The sequence below is a fragment of the Drosophila suzukii genome, chromosome 3, assembly GCF_043229965.1.
Source record: "Drosophila suzukii chromosome 3, CBGP_Dsuzu_IsoJpt1.0, whole genome shotgun sequence".
NCBI classification, from domain to species: Eukaryota; Metazoa; Arthropoda; class Insecta; order Diptera; family Drosophilidae; genus Drosophila; species Drosophila suzukii.
In genome coordinates, this window is record NC_092082.1 from 18732918 (window position 1) to 18753185 (window position 20268).

At 40.3% G+C, this 20268-nt stretch overlaps 7 protein-coding genes across 11 annotated transcripts in view; 3 read left to right on the forward strand and 4 right to left on the reverse strand.

Moving 5' to 3' along the window:
• The window catches only part of RpS4 (ribosomal protein S4), a 224377-nt gene that overhangs the window by 157564 nt on the left and 46545 nt on the right, over window positions 1-20268 (reverse strand). The gene's annotated exons all lie outside the window — the stretch shown is intronic.
• Window positions 1-20268, reverse strand: part of RpS12 (ribosomal protein S12) — a 253421-nt gene that overhangs the window by 134980 nt on the left and 98173 nt on the right. The gene's annotated exons all lie outside the window — the stretch shown is intronic.
• On the forward strand, window positions 2609-4365 carry LOC108006385 (uncharacterized). The gene is made up of 2 exons (XM_017069906.4): window positions 2609-3161; window positions 3221-4365. The coding sequence occupies exons 1-2, from the start codon at window positions 2693-2695 to the stop codon at window positions 4285-4287; spliced, it is 1536 nt and encodes a 511-aa protein (XP_016925395.4). The 5' UTR covers window positions 2609-2692; the 3' UTR covers window positions 4288-4365.
• Window positions 4392-5071, forward strand: LOC136116460 (uncharacterized). Its single transcript, XM_065864346.2, has one exon. It carries the CDS (start codon window positions 4394-4396, stop codon window positions 5069-5071), a length of 678 nt encoding a protein of 225 aa, XP_065720418.2. The 5' UTR covers window positions 4392-4393.
• Window positions 5438-6865, forward strand: LOC108006384 (uncharacterized). The gene is made up of 2 exons (XM_017069905.4): window positions 5438-5939; window positions 6119-6865. Exons 1-2 carry the CDS (start codon window positions 5477-5479, stop codon window positions 6793-6795), a joined length of 1140 nt encoding a protein of 379 aa, XP_016925394.4. The 5' UTR covers window positions 5438-5476; the 3' UTR covers window positions 6796-6865.
• Window positions 15329-17281, reverse strand: LOC108014520 (uncharacterized). The gene is made up of 2 exons (XM_017080659.4): window positions 17109-17281; window positions 15329-16632 (listed from the first exon to the last, which is right to left on the reverse strand). The coding sequence occupies exons 1-2, from the start codon at window positions 17254-17256 to the stop codon at window positions 15473-15475; spliced, it is 1308 nt and encodes a 435-aa protein (XP_016936148.4). The 5' UTR covers window positions 17257-17281; the 3' UTR covers window positions 15329-15472.
• Window positions 17778-19924, reverse strand: LOC108014512 (putative uncharacterized protein DDB_G0277255). 3 transcript variants are annotated; one of them, XM_065864461.2, is made up of 3 exons: window positions 19774-19894; window positions 19584-19712; window positions 17778-18349 (listed from the first exon to the last, which is right to left on the reverse strand). In XM_065864461.2, exons 1-3 carry the CDS (start codon window positions 19835-19837, stop codon window positions 17817-17819), a joined length of 726 nt encoding a protein of 241 aa, XP_065720533.2. In that variant the 5' UTR covers window positions 19838-19894; the 3' UTR covers window positions 17778-17816. The 3 variants fall into 3 exon arrangements, with proteins under 3 accessions (XP_065720533.2, XP_065720534.2, XP_016936138.4); XM_065864462.2 differs by lacking the exon at window positions 17778-18349 and adding an exon at window positions 18385-18896; XM_017080649.4 differs by lacking the exon at window positions 17778-18349 and adding an exon at window positions 18919-19503 and having other exon boundaries at window positions 19774-19924.

Below are 20268 nucleotides of genomic sequence, written 5' to 3' on the forward strand. Positions count from 1 at the left end.
ATAGGAAGTCTCAAAACCTTAGATAGGAATCGGAAATCAATTCATGGTCCCTAAAAGGCCATTACTTAGACTCACTTAACCCGAAGCACGATTAAAAGCTAAACGATAACCCGCAGGCCATATTGTAAATCAAAATTTATAGACCAAGACAAATATTTTATTTCGCAAAACTCGCATCGATCTGTGCCTCTATGAATATATATCACAGCACCACTCACAAATGGGGGCGTGGAAACAATTTTAAATAATTCAAAGCCGCAGACAGGAAACTTTGAGATGCCCAGGGGCAGAGTGCGCACATAAATGGAAGCAGAACTAGAGTATCTTGTGGATACATGTGTATATGCGTCGGCAATGGATAATAGTGTCTTGCAGTCAAAGTGCGTGTATGCAAGGAATTATCAAGTGTTGTCAACACAAGCACAATCACACGTTCGGCCCTTCAAAGGACCCCCGGCCACAGAGCTTATGTAAAGTGAAAGTGTGCGCGGGCGTGTCATAAGAATGGAGAACACCCACCCAAACACCCAGGAGCACACACAGCCACCCACAGCCTCCCACAGCCAACACACACCCATCGAAACACTCTTGTTTGTGCGATTGTCTGTGCGACAATAAACGAACTTACACATGCGAGAAATGCGTCGGGCAAGGAAACGACCGGAAAGGCATACATAAATAAGTTTCCGGATTAAACGCCCACCTCCTCTGTCGCCGCTTCCTTGGGCGGAAGTCCTCGCAAGTTGGTGCAATAAAACCGAGATGGAACCGGGCACAAGCATTACGAATAAGCCAATCCGAACTCATATTTGGGAGATTTTCATCACGCACATGGAAGACAGATGGGCGTTCATTTGGGCTAAGCGTTTTCTGACCATCTGTACTGTTCACATTTAAAGTGGTAGAATACAGAAAAACACAAAAGATTTCCTGAATACTTAGTTTTATAAATATTTCAGGACCATTTATTTCATTAAATGATCTATATTGCAACCTACAATGTATGAGCTACATATGTAAGCTCCCTAAAAATTTGGTTTTTAAGAAATTTTCACATTTTTCTAAACTTTGTTTTGTTGATTACTTTACTTACACATTTTTTTATATTTAATAAAAACAAAGAAAAAAGTTACAAAAAATTGTTAATAATAAAATAGTAGCATAAGTGTTTTAAAACTTAAGAACCAAAAAACGTACGCCACTAGGTCATTGGATACTCAATGGCTTATGAAATGTTGATGGGACATCTGATGGTGTTACGTAATGGCTAAATTCCATAAAGCATTTTATTTCACCATATTTGGACGTAAAGCATTTGGTGTCATGGCGGTTGGTGCTTTTTCTTTTCAGTTGGTTCGTTGCCCCGCCAAAAAGATATTTCATTTTTATTCGACTGTGTCCCTGCACGTGGGCCACACTCGCATTCAATATTCAAGAGTCTCAACAAATTACTTGAACCCTTTTCATGGCCCGTTGGATGCCCCCAAAGGCTTTAAGTCATTTGTCAAAAAGCGCAAAAACGGCTTTTGAGAAAACAAAAGGCACTCACAGGGCTACTGGGATACAGGGAACCCAGTGCCACTTTCACACTTTCTTACTTATGCAAATGCCGTATTCTCATTTGCCCATCAGAGACAACACAAGCGGATGAAAGACGGATAAAACATAATACAATATCAGAGGTCTTGGCCTGCGGCAGGGACTAACAACACATTGCCTGTCATCTTTTCGCACATTAGGCCTACTTTATTTCTGGGCCCTCAGTCTGATTAAATTACACACATTTTTGGACAGGCGACAAGCGCTGACAGGTCATTGAAGCGAAAACTTACATCAATCCTTGTGGGTAAGTAAAAATCAAAAACATGTCGGACACGAAAACCAATCTGCTAACGAGCACATCAACAACACGAATCGGTTATCAATAGTGAGTATAATGAACATACCATCACTGATCCAGGGGCTTGGTAAAAATTATTGGTTAGTTCACCCATTTCCTTCCATTTAACCAGCAAGATTTAATGCTACCAATTTGCGTCAACTTTCCTGAAAGTTGCCAATAAAAAGAGAAGACAAAGGAGAAGACCTCGAACCAGCTATCGGCGATGTACCAGAAACCAATAGCCCGAACATTTCCCCTAATTGTATAACAGAGCAGGCGAATTTATGGTCCCAACTATTAAATGTTCCAGTCCAAGCTCCTGCCGTGCTGCTCCAGTATTTTATGGCCAAAGCTCGGTAAAAAAGGCGGGCCAGGATGTGTGCAAAGAAATGAAAACCACGGCTACCGAAGGTAAGTCGTTCGACCAGCGCAGCACATTATAAAAAATTCAATTATAAGCTTTTTATAATGGTTTGGGTCTGCTCACACCTGGCCAAGTCTTTTTCGCCCTCCAAAATATAGGACTTGGTGTTGAACGATTTTTCTAGATGTACAAAGCTGATACAAATCATACCTTAAAATTGGAGAAAACATTTATTTTCTTATTTTGATTAAAATTATTTTAAATATAAGAATTTTTAACAAATTGTTTTTCTGTGTAGTTTTTATCTTATCGCAATCGATTCAATGAGCTGACGATAAGTTGAGCAAAGAACAGATTAGTGATTTCCGGAAATAGTTTAAGCAGAACCTTCTTCGCAATAGCTTTAGCATTTCACGTCGTTGCGAAAAAATACGACATTTATAAAAATGACCACAGATATTTCTAAATTGAACCAGTATTGCTTATATTCAATTTTTGAACAAATAAAAAACAATTGCGAACAAGATGAAAGAAGACTTCCAGACATTATTCGATACAGGGACTTAATTTGTTTTGCGGTTACTAATGATTATCTTAATTCACAATTTAAGTGCTGGAATAAAAGCCTGTACATGCGACTTGAAGTCGAGAAAATCCATTCGTGGACCTGTCAAATCATATACATTAACTTTTACGAACTCCACGTTAGCCAGAAGAAATGCACTTCAGCTGAGAGGAAAGTTTTTTGGGATATATTTCTTATATCTATTGATGGGAATACGAGACTCACGCATTGCCTTCTGAGTTTCTTTCCAAAGACTGACTACTGTCCAGATCATGTGGAAATGTTTGAAAAGACCATGCGGGTTCTGGCCAAGAAGAAGCTCCTTAAAAGCTTAACCCTTCGAATGCTAGGTAAGTATACACTGTACATACTCACCGCTTTGAACATAAATAAATGGTATTTTTATCAGGTTACACGGCAGGAAATCTGGAAAACTTTCAAAACCTGCGAAGTCTCAGCCTGTATGTGCCAATGGAAGCCGATGATCTGACGGAATGTGTGAAATCCAATCCAAACCTTATTGAACTTGCATTTACAAGCACAGATATGCACGGCAGACTGGCAGATATAACACCATACTGCAGAAATCTAGAAACGCTAGAAATTCAAATGAAACCGGAAACGGATGCCAGCAAGTACGCACCACTAGCCAAGTTACCGAAGTTAAAGACGTTTATAATTTTCGGAAGCCCGGAGGAGGGATCACTAAGAGCGCTGTTTAAATCAATGGTGATGAATAGTTTAACTGATTTGCAAGCACTGTCAATTCAGCAGGCAAAACTAGGATCAGAGGAAGTCGAGGAATTATCCAAAGTTGGCCATTTACAAAGACTAAGGTGCGAGTTAAAGCCCACACGGTCATCAGAAGGTCCTAGTTCATTCAAGCTGCCGAAACTCTTTGTCTTAGACTTGGAAACAGTAACGACGAAGGACATTAGGCTTGACTATAACAGCATTGATATATTGACAAGTAGGGGTAATATTGGAATAGCCATCAAACAAGGATTGGATAGAAGCATTATATTGAGATTGAATGATTGGCAATGCAAAAAGGAACTTAGCCCAATGTTAGTCGAAAAACAAAAGCTTATTCAGACCCTATCGCAAATCAAAAAAATAAGTACTACTGAGCGAGTTGCAAAAATAGCAGCTATTTCTTTGCTCGAAGCCTTCCAATCACAGTTTCCAGCTGTTGTACGTAATATACACCTCTTGACTAAAATCAGAGGACTAAAGGAACTTGAGGTTAAAGTATGGCTCAATATTGAAGATCAACTAATGCAATTTATGGATCCTAACGAAGTTGATGACTGTGAATCGGTTATTGTCATCGATTCCGATACTCAAATACTTATTTTGCTTGTCCAGCTGACATATCTCAAGGATATCTTGGAAAATTCAAAGTTTTCTAATATCAAGAACTGTAAACACATAAAAAACTACACTTTGGAGCTTGATATTGATATTCGTCTTTAGCTAGTTCCTAGAGAAACATCTCAAACACAAATTTGCTAAACTATTTAATAATTATTTACCAAATTTCTGTTTTCCATATGATTTTTCTGATCTTCCTTGCAAAACCATGACAAGCTTTTACATTAAACTGCTGTCTGACAAAAATGTTGTTCTCGTAGAGACCCCGGGTCACGAGTCGGAGATCTTTCTACCCAAGATGCACCAGAAAAATGTAGTGCTGGAGAACATTATACGTAGTCGTCGGCCAATACCCAAAGGATCCGAAGCTTGTGTGGAATCCACCCAGGGACAAGTTCAAGGCCAGATCATCCAGCGCCTACCGATTCAGCCGCGTATGACGACGGCGACGGCTGGTCTGGCCCCCTGGGATGCTTCCATCGATGGAGGTCCATTCACAAGAGCCGCGGATGAGGAATCCAGCCCCCAGAAATTTTCTCTCAAACTTATCTCAAACGGCAGCGAGGTGCTAGTAGAATGCAATGCCCTCGAATCTAAGATTTTTATACCGAAAATTTGCGGACAATACATAGCCATGAAACGCATCACCGGTCACCGTTTGCAGTCTTCTCGCCTACGATCCAAGCCCCACATCTCAGCAATGCAACCTCATATAGCCGACCTCTTAAGACTTCATCCTAAGCACTTTTTCGCGAGGGACAGAGATAATATCCAAGTAGAAAACTCTGTCAAATCAAGGAAAAAAATGCAAAAGAAGCGCCTTAAACGGGAGCATCCTAACAACTCCGGAGCCGGGGATCAGAAGTTGGCGAAATTCTTAAAGTGATAGCCTTTTCATATTAAAGATTTAAATTACCCTAAAAATGAGTCTGAATCACAATAGTCTTAAAAAGATCGTTGATTTTCTTTTGAAAGACCAGGAACAAAAATTCGATTCTGTTTCATAAAGCTTTTTGAGATAACCGATCCATCCGCTGGATGGCGCCAGTAAACACAAAGCTCAAAAGTTTCAAATCAGCTGATGATTTTCATCAACAACGCAAATATTACCATAGGTCAAGCCCAAATATACCCGGCAAACTGGCTTTCCGGCCAATTGCTGACGAGTACGTATCTGGCCGGGGGGAAAAAAACACTATATTACTCATAACCAAAAGCTCAGACGTGTCTTATAATTGCGTTCGATTAAAATGGGGATTTCGATTTCAGTTTTAATTTGACCGCTTTAGCAATGAGTGCACCAAATATTGAAGAACTCCACGATGACTGCCTATACTATATATTCCAGTTTCTATCCACTGAAGATCGCATTATTTTTGCACAAGTGTGCAAGCGATTTCGTCAGTTTTTTATCAACCAGTGCGGTAGTAAATACCGCGAATATATCCTCGAAAAATACAGTACAAGAATAGAGCTAATACAATTTTGCACCTGTCGGGAGATGGTAACGTCCTTGACCATCGATCTGGATCACTTCAATACGGCCAGATGCTTCAGGAACTATGGGTGTATAGCTTCTGAAAACTGCTTTGGAATTCTTTGTCAGACTTTGGCCGGCATGATTGGGTTAGAGCACTTGGTAGTGAAGCAACTGGTCTTCCTCATTACACCCATTGTAAAGCCCTTCGATCAAATTCTGGCTGCCGTAAGACATTTGCCGAAACTGAAAAGATTGGAAATGCATGCTATAAATGGTAAGGAAAACTTTAGTTTTTTAAAGGTAAGAAATAAAATCAGTATGTAAAACCGAATTACATTCCTTTGAAGTTATTCAAATCCACAAAAACTTTGTTGATAACACTTGTTACATCTAAAAACTTCCTTTAAATTAAATCTTTGTAAGTCTTGGTTTTAAATGGTTTTTGTTTTACAGACTGCAGTTTGGATCACCTGAGTCAGCTTCGTCACCTCGAAAATCTGCAGATCCTCGTACCGAAAATTCCACCCACAACTCTGGTTAAATCCTGCAAATCCAATGGCAATCTTAGCAGCCTCCACCTCGGCTATGCCTGTGTTCAGAAGAATTTGAGAGATATAGTGCCCTACTGCAAAAATCTGGAGGTTCTCAAGTTCGGCATGTCCGCGAATTCTTCAGAATACTTGCCACTGGCTATGCTTCCAAAACTCAGGGAGCTCTCATACTTTGGAATCCGCCGAAGTGGCTCCTTTGAGCCTCTACTTTCAGCTCTGGCGGCCAAATCACAGTTGACACACCTGTCCATAGACGGTGGAAGTCTTACTCTAAAAGAGACCTCTCAGTTGGTCCGCATTCAGAGCTTAAGACACTGCAAATGCTTCTGCTCATCGACAGAGTGTGTGGAAATGCTGGCCAAGCTGACGAATCTGGAAGAACTGTGTCTCTCGATGTCCTGTTCACTAGATATTTCCATTTCCCTACTGACAATTATTGCAAGCTGTAAAAATCTCAAACTTCTACGTATTGCGATGGGTAAAGTTAATACAAGGGTTTTAGACGATGCCATAAGACTTGAAAACGCTAAAGCAAACGAAAACACTAAGTCTCCAATAGTCTTAGAAGTAGATAAATAGATGATAAACACATTTTTAAGTATGTATAATAATAAATTGTAATGTATATGATAAAGTAGCCAAATTGCAATCATATTTTAGATTATTTAAAGAGGAAACTTTACGTAGTTGTGATGACAAAATGTCATTACATGGATAAGGCCGCCAGAGAAGAAAGAAGTAAATTAAGTTTCCAAGTTTCACATTTTCAAGGAGTAGCTAAACTTTTAATTTGGATTCTTTGAATATTACAGATAATGCATATTGCTGCGTCTCAGCCTAATTTTCGTGAGATCTAGATTTTGTTGCCTTCCCGTTCAGAACACTTTGCCGCTCAAAGAACTTTAAAAGTATGTCGCAAATTTCGCATACTCAAGTGCCAAAGCAAGAACATGATATGAGTATCTCAAAAATAGTTGTGCAAGTTGTTCGCCCTTCTGGGAGAATGATGAAAAATGCACTTTGTAATTCTGGTAGCTCGTCAGAGTGGCACATGCAACGTCGCCCATCCGTCGCCCGGCACTTATAAATGTCACATTAGAGTCTCATTCTCGGGGAGAAGGGGACTCTAGCTCGTTATACTTCCGCCCCCGGCGGCGGTGGGCGTGGCTCTGCCTGAATTTGTACTCACAGTTGCTGTAATATAAATTTATATTCTTGTCACATCCACATTATTCGTGAGATTCCGTGTTCGGTAAATGGCAACACTGGCCCTTGACAACTGGAAGATAAAGTGGTTTATTTTGTAGTCCATTTTTATCCTGCGAGTTTATTATATTCGTTATTAGAATTACGAAAAAAGAGATTTCTTAAAAATCCAGTGAATATATTTATTTTGCGTGTGGATATTACTTCTTTCGAAAAATTATACATCAAAAAGGTTATATAAAAGCCACTTTAGTTTTCTTGAAATGATACCTTGAATTCCAATAACAACAAGGAAGAACGCTATAGTCGAGTACCTCGACTATCAGATACCCGTTACTCAGCTAAATGGAGATATGCAAGCAGCAAAGCGAGATTAAAATGCGCCACCTACCGGCGGTATACAGATTTAAGCGTTATGGGCGTTAGAGTGGGCGTGGCAAATTTTTTTTTGGATCAATCGATAGGTATCGACGAGACCAATACATTTCAGTTACAATTTTTTATCTAGCATGAAAATTGTGGGCGTCACAGGTTTTTGCGGTTTGTGGGCGTTAAAGTGGGCGTGGCAAACTTTTTTTTGAGTCAATCGATAGGTAATGACGAGACGAATACATTTCAGTTAAAATTTTTTATCTAGCATAAAAATTGTGGGCGTCACAGGTTTTCGCGGTTTGTGGGCGTTAAAGTGGGCGTGGCAAACTTTTTTTTAAGTCAATCGATAGGTATTGATGAGAACATTACATTTCAGTTAAAATTTTTATTCTAGCATTAAAACTGTAGGAGCCACAGTTTTGGGCGGTTTGTGGGCGTTAGAGTGGGCGTGGCACTCTACTGAAACAAACTTGCGCTGCGCAGGAATCTCAGGAATCTGCGTGCCTAATCCCAGTATTGTAACTCCCATAGTTTCCGAGATCTCAGCGTTCATCCGGACAGACAGACGGACAGACGGACAGACGGACAGACGGACAGACGGACATGGCTAGATCGACTCGGCTAGTGATCCTGATCAAGAATATATATACTTTATGGGGTCGGAAACGCTTCCTTCTGCCTGTTACATACTTTCCGACGAATCTAGTATACCCTTTTACTCTACGAGTAACGGGTATAAAAATTCGGTATATGTTCTTCAACCTAAAGTTATGCAGATGAAATTTCCATGTTGAATTCGCCTGAATAATTCAACCTGTTGCTTTCGCCCTTTTCAGGAAAAATATCCATATCCCTGCCATCAGTTAAACCCTTTTTGTTTGTTGTCTTCTGACAGAGCATTTAACGAGAGCGGGCCATAAATCTTTTTTGGCCAGCAGTCGCCACCTATAGACTGTGCCAAATAGATTGAAATACATTTTCGCTTTTATGTTTCTGGGTTTTCAGGATTTTTTATTTCACTTGGACTTCATTGAGAATTAAAGTCTGCTCCAGAGGGGATTTGGCGGCATCAGAAGTCGTTGTCTGGGCGGCAATTTGTCAGCCGGGCGATAATCTGACGGAGTGGGAGTAAAGGGCCAAGTCCCAGACATGGTAGGGTCTACATATAGTATACGTACGCACCCCTTAAAGCGTTCTAATGACCACCATTGTAGGGTGTTTGTCAGCCCCAACAACCGGAGCTTTCACTTCCTTTATCCGTTCCTCGAGATTGCCTCGGCAAACGTATCCATTCGAATCGCCTTTGTGAACGCCTCAATTCAATTGATTTCCAGTAACGAAAGCGATAAAATTGGAACGCCATAGCGCCGCTCTCACATCCTATATAGATTTATATATATATTGTTTGCCTATATGTGGCTTGGCCTATATATACACTTCCCCATTCGCATTGTTGCGTCGAGATTTATCATTGATTGCACTTGTACGGACGCCCGGAGGCCATCAAATTTACACTTGAAGTGTCTCGGGCAAACGCTTTTCCTATTTTGTCACTACGGAAACGCCAAGTCCCCCTCCACCAATCAAACTATGGGAAGTTCACTGAACTGTGAAGTACAAATCATTTGGGGCTGCCTTTAAAATTCCTCATTGTGCCCACCGAATTATCAGATGAATGGCCTTTTATTGGCGCATATTTTTGGGTTAATTCGATTGCCAACAACAAACAAATCAATTACAGACGTTTCATTAATTTTCCGGTATTAATTGGATTATCCAAACACATTTAATGAAGAGAAAATATTCTCATAATTGAAAATTCATAAGGCTTATCGGGATATTCTGGTTTAGGTATGAAACTATAGTATTAACTAACCAAATTTTCGGATCATTGTTAGCATTAATGAAAATAATTATTAGTAAAAGTTTATCATTTGACCAAACTATTGTTATTTTAGATTTTGTATACGCCTTTGTTTAAATTTTTTTATTATTTATGTAAAATTAGTTATAACCAACTCTGTTAAGAAAGTGCGTATTAACATAAGTTACAAAAAAATATGTCAATTTATATTTAGAAATAATCTTTTAATTCAATGTGTATATATGAATGAACATTTTGTTAAGACGTAGCACAAGGATTACTTTAACTTCTTAACTATCACTGAATTCAGAGCACACCCATTTCAGAAAATGACGAGATTGCGCCATTTCTGTGACTCAAATGCAAATTACCAAGAGCTGCATAGCCTTAAAGTTCTCCACTTGCTGGAGGACCACAATGAAACTGAATGATAACAATTTGGTTAGCATGGCAAAGTCGTTTCCAAGCCACCAGCGGTTGTTACCTCGCCGTTGCTCCTTTCCACGTCTTGCAGCACGCTCGCTTTTGGTAATCTTTTTACCGCATTTTTGTGGCCCACATGGCTGCAGGCTGCAACAACCGCACACCGACATGCCAATTGTGGCCAAGACGGCGGGACTTTTGGGGCGGGCCAGAAACAGAAAGATGATAAAAAGCGCTGCACCGAATGCTCCTCAAACACGGTGGGCAAACTGAGTGTTAACCCATTTGGCTGGCAGTTGTTGTTCTGCGGCTTGTTACATATTTTAGCAACCAGTGTTTTACGCTGCTTTTACGGGCCGCTCACAGTTGCACTTGATTGCCCTCAATCATTTTACATGGCTCTTTATGCCCTTCTAGAGGGTTACATTGAGTTAAAAGCTATTCTATATAAATATTTCCACCGAAAATGTGTTTATAGGGGACCTACACCATAGGGTCTTAAAATAACTTTTGAATATTTGTTAACTGCCTAAAAGTATGCAGTAAATAAAGGTCAGTTGTCTTTCTAAATGAATTCCTTGTAACTTTGAGCTAAAAATATATGGTTGCATACTTTTAGGGACTTTTAACAAAATGTATTGTGGTGAATTGTGATTTCAATTTTTTTTTAAATCACTTCATATCGTAAATTCAAAAGTATTTTTTGTATTTTTATTTGATAGAACAGCCATATATAGATGCTGATTGTTGGAAAATAACTAAATTTCTGTCAGATTCTTTATTAATTTTTTATTTTAACTTGTTTAAAGTTATGATTTCCTAAATAAACAGTGCTGTGCTTATATTTCCTTACACTTTCCTAATTAACATCGCACTTTAAGCGAATTCACAAACTTTCCGGAGACTTTACGCCATTGAGGACAATGGCAAACCCTTTGGTCTCACCTGGCGACGACAGCAAGTAAGGTACGACATTATCGTAGCTTTTTATAGCTAGGGTTATGAAATGTTTTCGGATGGGGAGGTATAGGTATACACTCATAAATATTCGCACATATTCAAATTGAGGCTGTGAGCCTGGCCGGGGCACCCTTCCTGTGTGTGTGTAGCCTGGCATCTAATGGTTTTATGCCTTTATGCCAGAAACCAATTTATTTGCCCATCCCCTTCCTGTTCCTGCCCCACTTCCTGATCCTCTGGCGTCTTTTGGTCGAGTGGGCCGGCCTTTAAAGTCAAGCCATAAACAAGAGTATAATAGAATTTTAGGTGAAGGCAACTCCAAACTTTCGACCATCTTGGGTCCCGTGATGGTGAGGGTACTATTTTATTATTATCAAAGCACTGAGACTTATCGCAAACATGTAATTAGCTAGATTAGTCAAAAAGGAAATGGGAAATATATTAATTGGCTAAGTAAAAGGACAACTTATTGAAAGTATTCTTTGAATGCAGGTGTCTTAAATTCGTACAAAATTTAAGCAGAGACAACCGAGAGGACATTTCAGCAAATTGGATTAAATTAGAGAAAGCTAAGGTTACTGCCACAATTTGCTGCAGCCATGAATGCAGTTCTCTTTCTGTAATAGGAATGGAAATCAGATCTCGGGCTGACCAGCTAACAAGTTTCGGATCCGGCTTTCGGACAGGGCTGGGAGAAGGACCTATTAATCAAACACCTCAATCAGGGACTACCTGGCCGCACTCTGGCAGTACTCAAAATTCAATTTCGCAGCCACGACGATGATGTAGATGCGGATGCGGCCGGGATTTGGTGGCCGGAGGGGACGTTGATGACCTCATTAGCATCGGGTTTCGAGACTTGGTCCGACCCCGACTTGGCCATTTTCCACTCACTTGCAGTTGCAGTCGCCGGGTGGCAGAATCCACTGCAAGCCACACACTTTAGCCTACTTAACGACTTTGTTAGCCATAAATTCCGCTGGCCAACAATAAGGATATTGGATGTCAACGTCGTCTTGTCCTGTCTTGCTGGTCGCATTCCCCACTGTAATTTCCAGTAAAATGAAACGGAATTTCCTCCACCCCACATTCCTCTGCACTCTGCACTCTCCAATTTTCATATTTTCCTCTTATTTCATTTGAATTGTGTGCACGTATTTTATTCACTTTTGCTCGTTGTTTCGCTTTTTATGCCAGGCCAAAGGAGAGCTGGTCAAAGTGAACAAAATTGTGGCTCAAATTGAGGATATAAAAATCCAATTCGAGCGCGGACTACAAGAAAATAATGTTTGTGGGAGGGAAAAGAAAGTTATTTATAAAATATATCCAATAAACCAGCTTAGATCATGGCCAATTATTTATTTTTGCATTAATCTAACATAAACATTGTGGGCCCCCTCATCAAAAATCGATTAAAGAACAAAGTCCCCCCAAAAAAAAAGGGCGGTCAAAGGAACCTCAATTTCCAATATAAATCAAAACGTTTACAGCTTCCTGTAGGTTTTGTAGGTCCTGTGTCCCCAATCCCATCAGCCCTTACGCACATGTAAATAAACCCAAAGGCAGGGGAACATTTCCATTGTTTGTTTATTTTTGTATGCCCTTGCAGAAGGATTTGCAGCAAGTTGGGGTCAGGTCGTAGCTCAATGTATATGTAGGGTATGTATGTAGTTTATCGCCAGGACGGAAGGAAGCAAGACCCGCAGCGGGAAATAAATTCAGACGGTAGCAGGAAATTATTTATATTATTTTTTTTATATGTGTATTGCTGCGTGTTGTTTTTTATCATTTTATTTGATACATTTCTGGTGTTTTTATTTTTTGTTTGCTTGCCAAATATTTAATATGCATTTTAATCAAAATAAAAAAAAAAAGCCGACTGAAGCTGGCCTCCGCCGACCAGGAGGTGGCAATATTAAAATACACACAGAGGCCGAGCGAGAACCCAAATATAAATTATAATTTCCGCTGGAGGCCACAGGACACAACATATCCTTCTGGCAGCCACCGCCGGCAATGACATAAAAAAGAATCCCGACAACATCTGCGTGAAGTGCGTTCAATTATTCGACTTTTTTCCGTTGTTCGCTTGTATCCTTGCTGCTGCTCCTTTTGGCCGCCAGCTCACAATCTCCATGGAGCAGATAAACTTTCATCAAGTCAGTGAAAGAAATGAGACAAACAACAGCAAAACAATTTGTTGTACTCTTTTTTTTGCCCAATTTTAAGGGAAATGTTATTGCCACTAAAGAAAAGTCGTCTGGACTTTGGACTTCGTACTGCACTCCATTCCGTATCCTAAAGCGGAGTACAATTGCTACAAATGTTTGGCAGATGGCAAAAAAAACATTTCAATTCCAGGAAATGTGAGCGATGTTTTGAAGTTTTCATTGTTTTTCTGGACTGGGAATTCATTTGCATAGAAATCAGTTTTTAATTGGTTATTTTTAGAGCGATTGGAGGGTTATATACAATGTATTTTTTTACCAGCATTCCTCTAAAGGATGTGGATTTCATAATGCTTTTTAATATTTTTAGTTGCTCTTATGTTACGTATTTAAATGTTTAATATTTAAGTATTTTTTAATTACCTAATTGCAATTATCAGTTTCTAAAATAGGCACTTATCCTTTAAAAGGTAATAATTCCCATACTTCCTTTAACAAGCCCCTTCTTGTTTTCTTGAAACCCAAACCAGGCATTTTCCCACATTGTGTGCCCCATTTGATGATTACTGTCCAACAGTCTGTAAGGGATACTTGAGCAAATATTTTTAAATATTATTTAGGTATTTTTAAATTACTAAATTGCAATTATCATATTCTAAAATGGGCACTTACCCTTTAAAAGGTAATAAATCCCATACTTCCGTTAACAAGCCCCTTCTTGTTTTCTTGAAACCCAAACCAGGCATTTCCGAACATTGTGTGCCCCATTTGATGATTACTGTCCAACAGTCTGTAAGGGATACTTGAGCAAATATTGCTTACCGCACAAGCTAGCATAAAAACATAATTTCGACTTGCCCCTTTCCAAATGCCGACTCTGACCTAAGCGAGCGGAAAACGGAAAATCGGAAAAACGGAAAAGCGTAAAGGAGCTGGGGAGCAAAGTGGAAAGTGCGCTTCAAATCAGCAAATGGAAATGTATCGAATGCGCAGAATGGAGGGGGAGGGGCGAGGGGAAAATATTCATGATAATGCCAAGGACACAGCTCCACGACGGGAAATGCCATGAAAAACCCAGCGGAAAATTTAAGAAAATTCCTCACGACAGCCTTTTTGTGTCGTTCGCTGTGCGTTGTGTGTGTGTGTGTGTGCGTGGCCCAGAAGAAAAAGGATTAAATCAATGTTGTGGAACAAATTGTGTTTTGTGAGCGGCATGAAGGTAATGCAGCCGAGCCGTATTTGATATCCTCGTTTCTTCCACCGATTTTGCTCTGCCGCCAACAAGGCAAACGCATAACGAGGGTATAGCATTTCCGGTTCGGGCCCCCTTGTGGGCGTGGCCCCGCCCCCCACATGACCACACACGATGTCCCATTTGATTTTGATGGCGTGAAGCTCACACGAGCGTTAATAATCTGAACACACACGAAACTGGCTCAAGCGAACGGAAGAAGAATGGGCCAGGACAGCTCTCTCATGGAAATTAACTTGTTAGATTTATGAAATCTGAGGTCGGTTTCTTTGGGGGCTTTCTTTAAATCTCAAAAGTGGAAAATATCTAATTAGATTGTGATGGAAAAAATAAAGACTGTGGGTACTTAAACCTTTTTATTTTATGTATTCATCGATGCATAATTGTAATTATCATTCCAAAGTAAAAGACAAAAATGTTGCTAACAAATAGTCTTGAGATTAACAAAAATAAATGCACCTTTTTTTGAACAGTTTTTCAATTACTTAATACAAATTTTCTCTTGAGAATTATTTTTAACATATATATGTACATGTTTAAATCAAGAACAACAACTCTCTCATGGAAATTCCCTTGTTGAATTTATGAAATCTGAAGTCGATCTTTTTGGGAAACTCTTTAAATCTCAAAGGTGGAAAATCTCGTAATAGACTTATATCTTTATATATTTTATGTATTTGTCGTTGCATAATTATACTTTTAGTAGTCATACCAAAGAACAGGAAAAGGACTTTGTTAAGAAACTCACATTTTAATAATCTAAAAAAATTCTTTTAATATACATTTTAAGCATGAGAAGATTTGTAAATATAAAAAAATAGTATTAAACTAATATATTGACATAAAGAAATACATTTTACACGATAAAAAATTGTATTTTTATTTTAAAGAGTTTCTAAGCAGTGTACAATTTATTCTAACAATGAATCATTGAAGCTGTGACACACAATCCCCTCAGTCTTTATTGCACTCACTTAAAAGTAATCGAAGCCCGGACCGCAACGCCCCTATCTAGGCGAGCAGCTCGTCCACCTGGAGAAGGGGGCGTGGCAGCTGCTCGACCACCCGGGCCAAATCCGCCACCGAGCAGGCATACAGATAGCCCTTCTTCAGGTTACCCTTGGCGTTGCTTTTGTGCAGCCAGCCCAGCCAACCCACCTGCTCCTCGACGGGATCGCAGATGATATAGGACTCTTGGATCTGGGCCAGGGTGGCGTGTGGATTGTTGACACCCAGCAAAGCGATTCCGCGGGTCGGTTTCCCGTTGTCGATGAGGACGCGATAGAAGAGCTGGGGAACGGCCACCAGCCCGTTGTTATTGGCATCGGTGGTCAGGTGGAGGCTTTTGCTGCCAGCCACCTTCATTTCGCCATACGTGCCCGTATACACGCTGGCCGAGATCCCCGAGCTGGCCACATACCGCCGGGTGGAGTCCTCCAGGACGGCCCACTGACCCCCATTGAAGCTCTGCCACTGCGGGGCAACGTTCACATAGTTAAAGCTGCTCCTCTGCTGACTGGCATAGATCAGATCCGCCTTTGCCGCCAGGTGTCCGCGGGCCAGGAACAACCCACTCTTGACATCTATGAGGCCGGGCGCCATCAGTTTCACCTGGCTCTTGGGCGAATAAATCCTGGCCATGTCAAAGCCCGTAAAATGGCCGGCGGGGCTGAACTTCAGGCGTTTCACGTTTTTCTGGAAGTGCACATTGGCCGGTGTCAGCTGATGGCTGGCATAGTGGGTTCGCAGGTGATTTGGGTCGTGGCACAGCTCCATGGTGGCCACAAATCTGCCATCTCCGGTGTCGTAGCCCACGCGATACAAGAACGAGGTGACGAGGTCGCCACAACGCCTGTCCAATCGCTCCACGGTGTAGGGAATGGAGTGACTGCAGACAAAGTCGCGGAATTTCATTTTCGCCCCCGTCCACTCGAAAGTGGTGTCCTCCACACACTTCACCTCAATCGAGCGGAGTTCCTCATCCACGGGCTCTCCATTCACAGGGGCAAAGGGATGGCTGCAGTGCAGCTCTATGGTGGCGCCGCGGGGAATCTCTAGGTGTCCATCATTATTGGGTAGCCAGTAGAGTTCCGTGCCGGGACGAAGGTAAAGGGGCTGCACCTGGTCCGGACGGGGGAGATCCTTTTGCAGGTCCACTCTGCAGGGGGCACCTGAAATTGGAAGTTAATGTTTAGGTGTCGCTGGCTGTCATTGGCGAATCTTGGCGTTAAAAAAATGGTATAATTCTAACTCCAACTCCAATTTTAGCTCCAACTTCAACTCCAATTTTTGACTCTAACTCTAATTTTGACTCTAACTCCAACTCCAACTCCAACTCTAATTCTAGCTCTAGCTCTAACTCTTACTATAACTCTAATTCTAGAATAAGAGTGTAAAACGTTATTTTAGTTTAACATGACATAAACGTGTTACAACTAGTAAGTTAGAAATTTTAGTTTATTGAAACAGATGTTTTCTATTTTTAGATACTCTTACAGGGAGTTTTGCTCTTGAGGCTACCATTATTGACCGCCTTTACTGAATTTGCAAATTTTTAAGCTTCTACAATTTAGTAAAAGAGAAATAACCTCTCATTATACTCACTCATCGGATACAAATATTGTTATTAACTTGTCCGTCCACTTACCTCGCTCAAATGTTGCTCCATCAATTTGCAGTCCATCGAGATCTTTGATGATTTGACCCACATCTGGAATGGAGGTGATCGCTTCACGTGCCCGAATTTCTCTTAGAATCACGATCCGCAAAATTAGGCCGAACAGCAGAAGCTTCATTTTTATCGGAACTCGACCGCTGAGGTTGCTATCTTACCGCCGACTGAATAAATCGTTTGGTGAACATGTGTTTTTATATTCTCAGTTCGTACACCTGACTTCCACTTCTCACATTTTCTCTTGAAAGCGTCAAGCTGTCTACCTTCTCTTTCCGTTCAGTAAACATTTTGTTGGTTTTTGTGTTTGGACTCTCAGTGAGAGCAAAGCGATGATAATATTACTTATATTATTTGTGTATAAATGCTTCCGAATTCTTTAAATAGTATGAGTATGAGTATGTGAATTCAGGTCTAGGTTACTAAAAATGCTTTACTTTTGTATATCAACCAAACCTTATCAAAAGGTAAACAACGTGATTTATCTCAGGCCTGGTAAACCCATTTTATTTCTTAAAAATCATTTAAAATACACATTATAAACAATTAAATTTATTAGTGATATTTTGCTAACTCAATTTAGAGGTTCACAAGCAAGTGAACGAACACACATTCGTCAGAAGTTCACGTTTTTTTTCACAAATTTAATTTTAGTGAACAATATATTTTAATCTGCAGTATAGTCTAACCATAAGAGTTGTAATCGTTGCTGTTATTATTATATCCAGTATTATTATTGTAATTATTGTTGTTATAATTGTTATAGTCATAATTGGGTCGTGCAGTAGTGTACGTATTGTAGGGATTATAGTTGTTATAGGTGGGATAAGCACCATTTGCTCCGTAATATTGATTGGGATTACCTCCCAACCCAGTTGGTGCCCCAATGCCCATGGGTAGGATTACTAAGGGTTCCACAATAATGCTAGTCCCACCCAAACCATTACCTCCCATCGGAAAACCCGGACCAGCCTGGGGCATCATAGGCATCATGGGCATGGGACGTTGAATGGGTCTTGCCATTGGTTGCCCCATATACTGTTGTCTCATATTGGGTGGATAATACGGAACAGGACCTGGAATCGGCATCGATCCTGGCATAGGCATGGGTCCGGGCATTGGGGACATGGGAATCTGTCGAACCAATCGATTGTGAACTCGTGGGTTTGCAGTTTCAGTATCATTCTCAAGATTCATCACCATCTCTCCTTGATGTGCTGGCAAATTTACAGATCAAAAATAATATATTGTATATATTGATTTTCTGAAAAAACCTCTCTTAGGTGCTAAAACAATTTGGACATAAAGCAAAATATTGTGAGATGTTATTATTATTTAAATAGTGGTATTATGCAGTTTTTTAATTGCAAAGAAATTATGAAACTCAAGAAGATCCTCCCAGGAAAGGTAAGTTAACATTGTAATAATAGGTGGTATAGTTGGTAAGATATGGACTGTAGAATGATGAGGGTGGGGCCCCAGGATAACGTCCATTATAGTTCATATATGGTGGATAGGACATCCCTACTGAGAAGTAGAGCTGAGGGTTGGATTGTCCTTGCATAGCATATTGGCTGTTGGCTTGATATTGAACCGGGTATTGAAGGTTAGTTTGAGATTGAGACTGAATCATATATTGTGGGATAGATTGACGTGGCTGCATTGGAAATGGACGTGGTGGTGGTGGACGTCCAGGTGGCATTGGAGCTGGCATTCCCACAGGCTGATATGACATTTGTGGCGTTCGCCGAAAGCGGTGACGAGCTAGTAATTACACAGAAAAAAAAGTGGAGGGTCTCATCATAATTTGCTCAACAATTATATAATATAATGCAAAGATTTTAAAATTTTTAGCCAGCTAGTGTGAGGTATATTAAATAATTATTGGTGGATGAGGGATTTGCTGATCTAGCTAGGGGGTATCCGTATTGACCGTACGGACTAGACCGCACTTTGGGATAACAATTGTAATAGCAAGGCGGTGTGGGCGGAACTAATTGTGGCCCATTGGACGATCGCGCCTGCGGATAAGGAGTTAATCCCGAGCCAGGATTGGGAAAGTTGCCTGGATAATTACAGGAATATGGATAGAGGGGGCTGACGGCACAGGGAGCACTTTGACCTCGATTCGGCCAAGGATTTTGCCGTTGTGGCTGTTGAGAACCATCCTGAACAATAACCAAAACATTGGCCTGCCGTTGCCCTGCATGCGATGCGAATTTATCGGGATTGCTGAAGTCAGTTAATAGCTCGAAGTCATTATCCCTATAAGTCCGATTGCGATTCGTGATGGTGTTGGGTATGATGATGCTATTGCGGGTGTTGGCAATGGTCAGTGTGGTGTCGATGGAGAAATCGCTGGCCAGCTGATCTGAAACGGATCAGTTAAAAGAGCCAGATTTCAGTGTAAGTGAGTGGTGCACTCCAGAGAAAGAACATTCTCACACGAACCTGTTTTGCACTCCGGATAGGTTCCACATTGTTCCCCTTCTCGTTGAACCGGATTTTCGCAGGGAACTCTAGATATGATGCATTGTTTACCAGATATACATTCTATGTCTTCACAATTTAGACCAAATTCTGTATAAGAGGTAAAGAATATTTTTCAGACCTTTCCATTAATCCTACATCACTGACTCACTCCTGTATCCCTGTGCAATGACTGTTGTGGCTAATATTAAATATATTCCAATTGTTTTTATCATTTTATACCAGTCTGGTAAAAGTTTCGAAATCAACTAAACTCTTTACAGAAAAAACTGTAGAATTTATATCATTCCAAAATTTACGCTTGAAGAGCTGTTATAATTAGTGTTTGATAAATTAAATCACTGAAATATAAACGTTAATAGCTAGGTCTTTCTGGTTTAGATTAAATTTCATTAAATTTTAAAATTGAATGTTATGGCTCAGAAGTATTTGAAATAAAGTTCATCAATTAAGCAGGTTAGCAGAAAGCTCATCAAACGGTCTTTGAACTAAAATAAGTTCAAGGCATAAACAAACATGGGGTGATAAACGCATATATTTTTTACCAGCCTTGAAATTTGATATTACTGTTTATTTGAAACAAAGGTAGATAGTGTAAATCCCAATTTTCCAATCCACAACAATCCCAAGTACTCGAATGATTACT

Bases quoted from the DNA above. Each gene is read 5' to 3' on its own strand.
- LOC108006385 (XM_017069906.4), top strand. From the start codon at position 2,693: ATGACCACAGATATTTCTAAATTGAACCAGTATTGCTTATATTCAATT. The intron at 3,162-3,220 runs GTAAGTATACAC...TATTTTTATCAG, and splicing joins CTTAACCCTTCGAATGCTAG to GTTACACGGCAGGAAATCTG.
- LOC136116460 (XM_065864346.2), top strand. From the start codon at position 4,394: ATGACAAGCTTTTACATTAAACTGCTGTCTGACAAAAATGTTGTTCTC.
- LOC108006384 (XM_017069905.4), top strand. From the start codon at position 5,477: ATGAGTGCACCAAATATTGAAGAACTCCACGATGACTGCCTATACTAT. The intron at 5,940-6,118 runs GTAAGGAAAACT...TTTGTTTTACAG, and splicing joins GGAAATGCATGCTATAAATG to ACTGCAGTTTGGATCACCTG.
- LOC108014520 (XM_017080659.4), bottom strand. From the start codon at position 17,256: ATGAAGCTTCTGCTGTTCGGCCTAATTTTGCGGATCGTGATTCTAAGA. The intron at 16,633-17,108 runs GTAAGTGGACGG...TTCCAATTTCAG, and splicing joins TGGAGCAACATTTGAGCGAG to GTGCCCCCTGCAGAGTGGAC.
- LOC108014512 (XM_065864461.2), bottom strand. From the start codon at position 19,837: ATGATAAAAACAATTGGAATATATTTAATATTAGCCACAACAGTCATT. The intron at 19,713-19,773 runs GTGAGTCAGTGA...CCTCTTATACAG, and splicing joins CATTGCACAGGGATACAGGA to AATTTGGTCTAAATTGTGAA. The intron at 18,350-19,583 runs GTTCGTGTGAGA...TAAATTTGCCAG, and splicing joins CTATCCGGAGTGCAAAACAG to CACATCAAGGAGAGATGGTG.